At 41.3% G+C, this 11,685-nt stretch overlaps 2 protein-coding genes across 2 annotated transcripts; both read right to left on the reverse strand.

Annotated features, from left to right (window-relative positions):
* Positions 1 to 928: 928 nt before the first annotated feature.
* LOC311105197 (beta-1,4-galactosyltransferase 7-like) lies at positions 929 to 7,145 on the reverse strand. The gene is made up of 6 exons (XM_084147252.1): positions 6,349 to 7,145; positions 5,303 to 5,635; positions 4,736 to 4,961; positions 3,089 to 3,172; positions 2,742 to 2,846; positions 929 to 2,597 (listed from the first exon to the last, which is right to left on the reverse strand). Exons 1-6 carry the CDS (start codon positions 6,486 to 6,488, stop codon positions 2,442 to 2,444), a joined length of 1,044 nt encoding a protein of 347 aa, XP_084003378.1. The 5' UTR covers positions 6,489 to 7,145; the 3' UTR covers positions 929 to 2,441.
* A 154-nt stretch (positions 7,146 to 7,299) lies between these two features.
* LOC311105209 (transmembrane emp24 domain-containing protein 9-like) lies at positions 7,300 to 11,684 on the reverse strand. Its single transcript, XM_084147271.1, has 5 exons — positions 11,507 to 11,684; positions 10,733 to 10,833; positions 10,463 to 10,588; positions 10,160 to 10,306; positions 7,300 to 9,357 (listed from the first exon to the last, which is right to left on the reverse strand). The coding sequence occupies exons 1-5, from the start codon at positions 11,652 to 11,654 to the stop codon at positions 9,208 to 9,210; spliced, it is 672 nt and encodes a 223-aa protein (XP_084003397.1). The 5' UTR covers positions 11,655 to 11,684; the 3' UTR covers positions 7,300 to 9,207.
* Position 11,685: the final 1 nt, after the last annotated feature.

Genomic DNA, 11,685 nt, shown 5'->3' on the forward strand with positions numbered 1-11,685 from the left:
TAGTGTAAACCTGTCCTGATAGGGCCGTCTTCTGGTCGACCGAGAGCCGATGACTCAATTATGACCTGACAAAGACTTCAGACTGGAGCTTTGCATGCGGGGCTGAAGTGACAAATCACCACAAAGGTAATCATTATTCAGTAGACAGGCCTAAAGGTTTTCATTGTGATATTCAAATGAAATAATGATTAATAATTCCATTGGGTTTCGGCAAACGCCCGCCCCCAAAATTAGGCAAAATTGCCACTGAGTGCGACTCAGTTTGTGCTTATGAAATAAATGTGTTATATTCTATAATTATTAGGCTATGAAGGCACACAACCATGATCGCATATGGACAGCGCATTACATATGATAGCTTGCTTCCTATGGTATTTAAATGCAATAATGACACTTCTCATTGTCATGAAGCAGAAATAGGCCTAACTGTTGCAGTCTCGAGCAGACTTTAAATGCATAACGAGTTATGACTGATTTTTATAAACTTACCATGTCATATGCTAAATTACAGACACCGTCTATTGTACACTTCTTGGTAGTGGTACACTTATCTGTTGTTTGCATTTCTAGTGGATTCAAAAATTGGCCTTGTCTATAACCAGTGGGACAATGCAGGGTTGACTTCAAAGGTGTGTAAAAGCCCTCATTAATGGCTGTTTACAGGACCAGTAAGATTAAAGTCACACCTTGAATGACAGGCTAATTATGCACCTTAATTTACACTCTAAAGCAAAGTGCCATCAGTTAACAATCCCTATATGCATTTCCTGAGTAGGTTTCAACTGCAACAAGAACTGTAGCATTTTCAATTATAGTGAGGGACATCGACATAACAAAGCTTAGGTACAACTGTCTTCTGTCAGACAGAACTTCAAATGGATCAAATAGATCATGTTAAGTACTGAAAATACAATACGTGTTAATCATATTATGTACAATGAAGACCTTTATAACGAGAAAAAGACTATGCATGTTTTCCCCAGGTTTTTGAGTCATAACTTCATATACATACTGAATATTGTACAAATACATGTACGGTACCATTGACTTGTCTAGTCATTCAAAAATACATTACAGCAGTATGGTATATGGCCACACTGTTGTAAACACAGCATCATTTACCCAAACATACTTTCATAACGTCTAGTCGGTCTCTGAAAACATTCTAAAGCGCAACTGTAAACCTTAAAAGCTGTTTTACCATCAACAACAAACCCAAAATGGTACCCTGATACTCAACTCACTACTAGTTGATCACATGATGGGTCACAGTGGATACCGGATGAGAATACAGCGCTATGGATCATGGAAATGCCAATGCAGTGCATTACAATGTCAGAAAGAACTTTCATTATAAACTAACTCTGATGATAATACATTAAGACAGACAGTATAGCAGACTTAAATTGAAGGACAGAGAAGGGATTTCCTGAAAAGTGCAAATGGTCCATTGGGATCACACCCAGCAGCAGACAATCCCTGCGTCCCACTGCTGGCTGGCCTCTGAAGCTAGCCAGGGTTGGTCCTGGTCGGTCCCTGGATGGGAGACCAGATGCTCCTGGAAGTGGTGTTGGAGGGCCAGTAGGTGGCACTCTTTCCTCTGGTCTAAAAAAAATATCCCAATGCCCCAGGGCAGTGATTGGGGACATTGCCCTGTGTAGGGTGCCGTCTTTCGGATGGGACGTTAAACAGGTGTCCTGACTCTCTGTGTTCACTAAAGAGCCCATGGCACTTATCGTAAGAGTGGGGGTGTTAACCCCGGTGTCCTGGCTAAATTCTCAATCTGGCCCTCATACCATCATGGCCACCTAATCATCCCCAGCTTCCAATTGGCTCATTCATCACCCTGTAACTATTCCCCAGGTCATTGCTGTAAATGAGAATATTTTCTCAGTCAACTTACCTGGTAAAATAAGGGTAAATATTAATAAATAAACAGATACAAAGGCCATTGCTTATTATTTCAGTATACCCTTCCTTTCATGTATCCTCAATATTGGCAAAGTTTCTATAGTTTAAAGCCCCTGCATGAGATCCAGTCACTCACAGTTCTGAACGCAAGTCAGACAGCTACGCTGCAGTTCTAAAGGATAACTTAATTTAGCTAGTTCATTATAAATACATTCCATCTCTCCAATGAGGGAAGGCGTTGCTGGGGTCAAAGGCCAAAGCCTCTTCTCTGGGTCAATTGTATGAATAAAAACATTTTATTTTTTTTGCCATGTCTTCCGGACCAGAAACTGTCCTGGCTAGCACAAGCAGGGGAAACATCGCCCTCTGTAGCACCTGGGTCATGTTCATAAAAGGCGCACAAAAACAAGTGTGTCTCATTGGAGAAGTTCAGGTAGTCCCTCCCTGTTTTAGTCTTGTTTTCTTCTGTTTGGAGGAGAATGAACATAACCCAGATGAGAGGCAGCATGGGTCTATCATGGGGGGCCATCTTAGTTCAGCAGACACCAGGGAGTCTTGTCCGTGTCACACTCCAGTTTGGTGTTGAGGACAGTGACAGGGGCTCCGCTAATAGTCAGCTCGTGTCTCGACTCCACCTTGTACTGCAAGTTAGTCAGCCCGCCCTCGGGGTCAACCTTGAATTGTTCCTTCCAAAAACGAGGAGAGAATACAATAATGTCAGTACTGTGATTAAAAATACAACCAAAGAGATTAATCCAGTATCTGTCTATCTCTGAATGCAACACATAACAATACAACATGGTAGTAGTTTCCAGTGAATGTATCTCTACCTGTTTCTGTGCAGCCACTCTCTTCTGGTCTCTCTTCCTCCAGGCAGGGTCATGGATGTGGCGAAAGGTTTCATACCCTGTTTTTATCCCACTGGGTCTGAAGAGCTGGCAAACAGAAAATGAGAGATTGATTATATTATTAATAGTATTTAGAGACTTGGCAGCAGCTTTTTTTGCTGGTCTACATGCAAACGTACTATGAGTTTTTCTAATATGTAGGTAGATGTGTCAGATACCAATGCTTATCATTCATTGGCTTGTCATGATTTTGGAGTAACTTGAGGGATTAGCCAAACTTCCTAGCTATCTCTGTCGCTTTGTGACACGCAAGGACAGTCCTGGTTTACCTGTAATCCAGCAGTTCTTAGTCTCCTGTAGAATTCATCGTCCTCTCTCCCCCACCCCCAGAACCGGTTGGACATGCCGTTGCACTTCCGGAACACAGAACATGACAGTTAAAACAGCACTTCAAGAACACAGAACATGACAGTTAAAACAGCACTTCAAGAACACAGAACATGACAGTTAAAACAGCACTTCCGGAACACAGAACATGACAGTTAAAACAGCACTTCCGGAACACAGAACATGACAGTTAAAACAGCACTTCCGGAACACAGAACATGACAGTTAAAACAGCATACCACCACCATGAACAATCGTGCAATTATTATTATCTATCCTGATGGCTAGTCACTTTACCCTGCCTTCATGTACATATCTACCTCAAATACCTTATTATTATCTATCCTGATGCCTAGTCACTTTACCCTGCCTTCATGTACAAAGATCGTACTTTTTGGAGAAATGTCCTCTGGTCTGATGAAACAAAAATAGAACTGTTTGGCCATAATGACCATCGTTATGTTTGGAGGAAAAAGGGGGTTGCTTGCATGCCGAAGAACACCATCCCAACCGTGAAGCACGGGGTGGCAGCATCATGCTGTGGGGGTGCTTTGCTGCAGGAGGGACTGGTGCACTTCACAAAATAGATGGCATCATGAGGAAGGAAAATGATGTGGATATATTGAAGCAACATCTCAAGACATCAGTCAGGAAGTTAAAGCTTGGTCGCAAATGGGTCTTCCAAATGGACAATGACCCCAAGCATACTTCCAAAGTTGTGGCAAAATGGCTTAAAGACAACAAAGTCAAGGTGTAGGCCGTCATTGTAAATAAGAATTTGTTCTTAACTGACTTGCCTAGTTAAATAAAGGTAAAATAAAAATACAAGTATTGGAGTGGCCATCACAAAGCCCTGACCTCAATCCTATAGAAAATGTGTGGGCAGAACTGAAAAAGCGTGTCAGAGCAAGGAGGCCTACAAACCTGACTCAGTTACACCAGCTCTGTCAGGAGGAATGGGCCAAAATTCACCCAACTTATTGTGGGACGCTTGTGGAAGGCTACCCGAAACGTTTGACCCAAGTTAAACAATTTAAAGGCAATGCTACCAAATACTAATTGAGTGTATGTAAACTTCTGATCCACTGGGAATGTGATGAAAGAAATAAAAGCTGAAATAAATCATTCTCTCTACTATAATTCTGACATTTCACATTCTTAATATAAAGTGGTGATCCTAACTGACCTAAGACAGGGAATTTGCACTAGGATTAAATGTCAGGAATTGTGAAAAACTGAGTTTAAATGTATTTGGCTAAGGTGTATGTAAACTTCCGACTTCAACTGTACCTCGAATACCCTGCACATTGATCTGGTACTGGTACTCCCTGTATATAGCTCCATTCTTGTGTATTTTATTTTATTCCTCATGTGTTACTATTTTTAAACGCTGCATCGTTGGGAAGAGCTCATAAGCAAGCATTTCACGGTAAAGTCTACACCAGTTGTATTTGGCACGTGACAAATCAAATTTGATTAGAATATGTGTATGGGTAAATAATGAATTTAATGTATTGGAGCTCTGAAATGCTGTCTTATTATTATTATTATGGATAATGAATGATTAACTTAACAATAGGCTAACCTACCATGTGATAATGCTGTTTGGTGAGCAGCAGGATTCCTCCCACGTATGTCTTGTAGTGATAGAGGGGGTGTAGTTCTGGTGAGGCCACGTGGAAAGGGCCCTCCTCTGGGAATCCATAGTCCAGCGCTTCATTCAGAGGTAACAAGTCCACATCGTGCATGGCGATGTAATCAGTGTCGTTACCACTCTCCATGTAACCAACGTTAATGAGAGAGGCTCTGTTGAACCTGTGGTGAGATATGGATGGAACTAATTATTTACTTCCAGTAGGAGACAATATTTATTTGGTAAGGCGCAAATCAACTAGGCACACATCCAGACTATAGTTCCCCTGTGCCAATCAGAATTCATCAACACCCACTGGACTGAAATAGAACAGAACATAACAGAATAGAATAGAACAGAATAGAACAGAACAGAATAGAATAATAGAACAGAACAGAACAGAATAGAACAGAATAGAACAGAACATAGTATAATATGTTGTGGCCTTCGGATTAGACAGTAACAGGACTTCTGTTGTAGGCCTAATGACTAACAAGGCAACATAACGTCTTGCATCACTTACCGATAGTGATCCATCTGGTTAATTACGAAGATCTTATGCAGTATTTTCTTGTTGTTTAAGAAGGTGTGCATGAAGGGGACAAACACCAGCAGCTCCTCAAACCTCTCCCTGAACGGTATCAGGAGGGCCAGCTTGTGAGGACCCCAGGAAGGGTTGTCCGCAGCAGATGCCTGTCTCTCCAGCGGACAGGGCTGAGGAGGGAGGCGTCCGTCATCCACTACAACCCGGCTCATGTCTCCTGTACAGCTGAGTTGGAGCCATAGGAGGGAGACCAGTACCAGCACCATACACATACCAAATAGTTTGTAGACTGTGCATTTCCCAGACCAGAATCTGAAAGTATAAGTAATAGCAAGTCTCATATTCAGCAATGTAGTGAAGTCAATCAATGTTATGTTGTACACCTTAACCATAAACTGACCAAGTGTCATGCATGTCAAAGTGAGAGCTTTAGTAGCAGTAACTCAGTTAGGCATTAGTATTGTACACTAAACGCTTGCACAACCAAACCCATACACACAGTATGCAATGGCTACGTCTAGATTATAAGGAATGGCTGCCTTAAAATACTATCATTAATTTTACCAGCAAACAAACAAAAATCAATCCACCAACATTATTTCACACAACAAAATCTGAGAACAACACACTTCTATTGTAGTCAACTACTCACTGATTACTCTCTTCTGGACGAGGTACTTTTGGTTTCTCATTTCTTTGAGGTTGTACAATACTAAGAAATTATGTGAAATATTTGAACAAGCTTAGTCATCTGACTGCAATCCATTTACACCAGCTGCATTCTTAAACGTTTTAGAGAGCTAGGTTTGTGTCCCAATGTAAGAGCCAGAGATAGAGGCTTTAGTGTATCTACAGTAGTAGTGTATTGGTATTATTAAATAGGCCTAGCTAGTAGTTCAAAATTAAACACATTTACTAGCTTGCTAATGTCTTGAAATGCATAGGTCTGTTCCCTCATCTAGACTAATCAATCTAGGATAGGATCATTGTGAACATCAGGGCTACCGACTACCGTTACGTTTTACCTTCTGTCTTCTTTGAAATAGAGGACTGGTTTCCTTCTTGATGAATACATCATTTTCGAAGTTGCAAAGGACAACAGCTTGAGGATTGCACAGAAAAATACAGTATTGCTATTCCCCAGATTTGGACAGTAGCTACTCATGAAACAGATAATGTCGTCGTTATTCTACAATCGAACTTCTCCATTCTTCCCGGCTCTCTCCTTTGCAGTCGGATTATTTTGATGTCCAACTGATGTTCTTGTCATATTCTTCCTGGAAATGTCACATTACGCCTTTGGTTACTGAACGTGAAATGCCGTGCCAATGTTTGGCAAAGCTTTGGCTTGACGCCGGCTAATAACAGAGCAACATTGATGCTCACTGCTAGATGTCTAGCAGGGGTGTAATCATTAGTCCAAACTGCTGCAAAACGTTTGCAACTAAAACGAGAGTTTCTATTTAACAAATTAAGGTAGGTCCCGCCTCGTTTCATTTCGTTTAAGAAACGTTTTGCAACAGAATCGGCGTAATGAAGACGCCCCGGGTGTACACGTAGCAACAAGGCAGAGCAAGGGAAATGTTGTTCCTATCCATGTCCTACTGCACAATGAGACCAAATATTGTTCTATCTGTGATGAGACGCGTGGATTTCGGGAAACAAAAAAGTCTAGCAACATAAACTATACAAATATAATTTGTTTCAATAATTAAGTGTGTTTCACACACTACCATACGAAAGTTACATTGCCATAATTCGTTATTTCGCTAAATAGCTTCTACTCAAGAAAAGATCATCCGTTTTAATAAAGTCTGCCTACGATATTGCTCCGGGGGAAACACGTTATCAAGCACTGAACGTTCCTATGCATTTGCGGAACTATAGAATGCATTCCCTAGGGATGGACCCACGTCTGATCTAATATTTTTGTTTGGCAAAGTGTCGGTGGAAAATAGTAATTCAAGATGGCTAGCCAAAGGTGACAAAACTTTATTTTTTAGTGCAATTTAGACAGGTTTTTACATTTACAGAATCTAAACTTAACATCCCCCCACCAAAAACAAACCATCCCCAATTGATTCAAATCATACTCGAAATCTGTGATACTGTATCTAACCATATAAATGCAAAAAAACCCGCCAATGATGAACTAATTGAATAAGGAACAGTTTTGGGAATATTAAGGAGAAACACACAAAAAACGGATTAACTGAACAAAAATATTTTTTTTGCAACAATGATCCAGTATAGTTCAAATTGTTTTATGAATGTCAAGAAGCAAGGACTGCTTTCTGGCTAAGTACTTTCCAAGTGTACAATTGATTTGATTTTGATTTGGATGTTTACCCAAGAATCAACTCCTTGTACATGATGAGAACTGGAGCAAACTGTTAACCTGGACAGCAGTTCTTTATTTAATTGAATTAAATCTGTGTCTTCAAAACTCTACCTGAGTATTTGCAGAAAGGAAATGGACAAAATAGATCCCCAAAACAGCATCTCTCTAGGTTCACTTAGATTTGCAGTACAGATGAAAAAACAACCAATGTTCACTTGACCACATTCAAGCCAATGGATTGTGATAAGGGAACATCTTTGGCAGTGTATTCAGCAAGTTAGGGAGAAACTGTGTGAACTGATTTCGTACTTCAGCAAATGCATAGCTAGTATTTCACAACTGTTTTCCATAAAACTACCATATTAACAACAGACACTCTAGCACCACCCTTTAACCAAAATGTCATGTTTCTTGTCTCACTTTCCAGCTTTATAAATTGACCATTAAATAAAACACAGACAGAGCCCGTATTGAGAAAGTGTCTCAGAGCCAAATGTGCTGATCTAGGATAAATGTAGCCTTTTATTAACAAGGGGTAACAGATACTAGATCAGCAGGCCTACTCCGAGGTGCTTTGGGAATACAGATACTGGTTAACAAGACAGGAGAAGGTTCCCAATTTTCAAGATCTTCATTTTAAAATTCTGCATATTCTGGATGTCTTTCTGTTTCTAAACACACAGACCACGACCAACACTGAATACATCAGGGGTTGAAATGTACATTCATTTGAAGCTAAATCAAAACGTAAAGATTAGTACGCACACATTACCAAAAATAAGTTTCATAAATCAAATCACATTTTCTGCTGTATGGCTCTAAACCAAAATAGATGATCTCTCTCGGCCAGTAACAAAAACCCCATTACGATGCAAGTAGAGTGAGAACATTGTCTAATCAGTTTGAAAACACACCTGTTATTTTGAGAGAAGAGATGTGGCCTGTAATATGACTGACAGGTATTCTAGTCACAAAAAGTGCTACAGAAATATCTTATGGGTTGTCAAGGTGGTTTTAACCTTCGAAGAACAATGTTTGATATCATCAATAGCATAACCATGTTTGATATCATCAATAGTACAAGACAATTTTTTCCCAGCCAAAAATAAAACATATAGCATACTGTAGAGGATCATAAATAAAACCAATTGCAGACAGAGTTATCTTACAGAAACAGGGATGGGGAATATCAAAGTCACAAAAGGGTCTTAAAAATCCAAAAGCAGAGCCCTCTCAAAATAAAAATAATTGGGTGGTTTTCACTGATAGGATGGTAACCTCACCAGTCTACACACATACTTCTGAGAGCAAACTCGCATTCTGACTGATGTTTAAGTACTGCATTCAGACCAGGGTTGGGTTCAATTCACTTATCAATTCAGGAAGTTAATTCAAATTGATGAATGAAAAAAGCCTCATAGAAAACAATGGGGCAATTCTCAATTCAAGAATAGAGTTAAAGTTAACTTCCTGAATTTACTGATTTGAAACCGAATTGATCCCCAACCCGGACTCAGATAAACAACAAAATGAGAGAGCAGGTCTACACTAATTTCTTGGCCTCGAAGAAACTCTTGAGGTGTCTCATCTGCCAGAAGCCAATGGCCACCAGGATCAATGTCTGAACGATGGACCACCACAGAACCCTCTGGTTGGTGCTCTCACTGGTCTGCCTGAAGCGCTCCTCACGGTACTGAAAGAGACAGAGCAAAGCTTTTATAAAATACAAATAGTAGCACACAAGCCAATGCAACCAATTTCTGAATTCCAACTTGACCCCTACTCACTAGTAGATCTGACAGGATTGGATAGGTGGAGGCAACATGGTGATATTTCCACCCAACCATTCAGAAGACTATAGTAAGCTGTTACTCACATGCTTATATCTATCCAATCCCCTCAGATCTACAGGAGTGGCTAGAGTGTGGGGGGCTAGAGGTCGATTTGGAAATTTAGCAAATGTCTTCAGTTTGCCTTGAACAGACTATTATATTTTAAGGAGAAAACGTTGCACCAATGGCGGTCTGCAGTTCGTCTCGCGTTCATTCCGCTCTGTGTGTTTCAGGGACCATCCGTCAGCAGGTGTCTGACTGCAATTACTTTAGCCTTTTTCTACATCTAGAATCGATTAGCAAATTACAGCTGGCACTCTGTTCAGAGGTGCTAAGTAGTCTCGGCCGGCAAACACTACCGACGTGTCCAGGGCTTTACGCAACAAGACAGCTGACCGGTGTGTCCAGGGCTTTACTCAGCAGGACAGCTGACCGGTGTGTCCAGGGCTTTACGCAACAGGACAGCTGACCGGTGTGTCCAGGGCTTTACGCAACAGGACAGCTGACCGGTGTGTCCAGGGCTTTACGCAACAGGACAGCTGACCGGTGTGTCCAGGGCTTTACTCAGCAGGACAGCTGACCGGTGTGTCCAGGGCTTTACTCAGCAGGACAGCTGACCGGTGTGTCCAGGGCTTTACTCAGCAGGACAGCTGATGTACTCACCCTCTGATAGTTCTGCTCCTTCTGGATCTGGTCCACCTGCTCCACCAGCTGTCTCACTCTCAGCTGCAGCTCTGTCAGCTTGTCTTTGGCTGCAATCTCTGCATAGTTATTGGTGTGCTCTCCCACTTGGATGTCCAGGTGAACTCTCTGAGAAAACAAAGGGTGGTTCACAGCAATTGAGAGGAGCATCAATGTGGGTTTTACTTGTTTTTGACTCCCCTCCCCCCATTGCATCCTGCCATCAACTATGCATATTGTGAGTGCAATAGTTTTTTTCCCCATTTGTCACACTAATGTACTTACAAGCATTCCTCCTGCGAAGAGGGCGAACTTGGAGGAATTGGAGTGAAGGCAGATCTGATGTTCTCCTGGGGTGTGAGAGGTGAAGGTGAATCTTCCCTCCGAGCCGTACTGACGAGACAGGATCACCTAGAGTCCAGACGGGAAGCAACACCTTTTCAGTATCATCACTATTCACTTCAATGCAGCTTTGGTCATAATTATTCTCACAGGTTTCTCTCAAAGAATACCATATGAAGTGAATGATACTAGTTGCAGTGTGTAACATCCTACCTTCTCATCAGGATCTTTCACCTCAACAAACATCCCCAGACCCTGTGTGGCAGGAAGGTACTCTTCTTTCTGCTTGTCATACAATTGTGTACGATAGTTTCCTAAAAATAGAAAATACAATTGTTTACACATGCCAGCCAATGATTGCTTCTACCGGTCCTATCCTTACAAGTGCCTAGTTAGAGGGGTAAACTGTTAGGGCCAAGGGTTGTTTCTGTGCAGGACCTACAGTATGTTAACAGGAAGTGGATATGGACATGGATGGTACGACAGTAAAATATGATGTAGTTACATGGTTTATATTTATGAAAGTATCAAAAGCATGCGTGACATATTTCAAATATGATAGCTGTAGCTCGCCGAGGACATCAATATGACAGGTGTCTGCTTGTTCTGTTCGGTATTACTGCACTGTTGGAGCTAGAAAAATAAGCTTTTCGCAGAACCTGCGATAACATCTGCAAATATGTGTACGCGACCAATACACTGTATTTGTATAGCTAACGTTGGCTAGCTGGTTAGCCTGCTCATGAATTTGAGTAGCTAGCTAGCCAAGTATGTCAACAAGTCAACTGAAAAGTAAGTTTACAGCCCCCTGTACAGACAAGTTTCATGTTGGCTGGCTAGATAACTAACTACCGAACTAGATTGTTGGCTAAATGTTAGCTAACTCGAACTCGGAAGCTAGTTTGACGAGCTAGCAAGCTAGCTAGCTGTTAGCTGACTTCTCATGGCTAAATAGCATAGCAATCCCAATGGACACAAGATACTGACCGATGATCATCGTTTCATCCGGAATTTCCTCTATGAAGCATTTCTTCTCAGTTTCTCCGATGTGAAAGTACAGCGAGGAGACAAAGGTGTAATAAACGTTCAAAAGCAAAACTGACAGCACACAATACTGCATTTTGACAGCCACCATCTTCCAGCCGGTGATAGACGAAGGATGTTGT

The sequence above is a fragment of the Coregonus lavaretus genome (assembly GCF_964263955.1).
Source record: "Coregonus lavaretus genome assembly, chromosome: 29".
Classification (NCBI taxonomy): Eukaryota; Metazoa; Chordata; class Actinopteri; order Salmoniformes; family Salmonidae; genus Coregonus; species Coregonus lavaretus.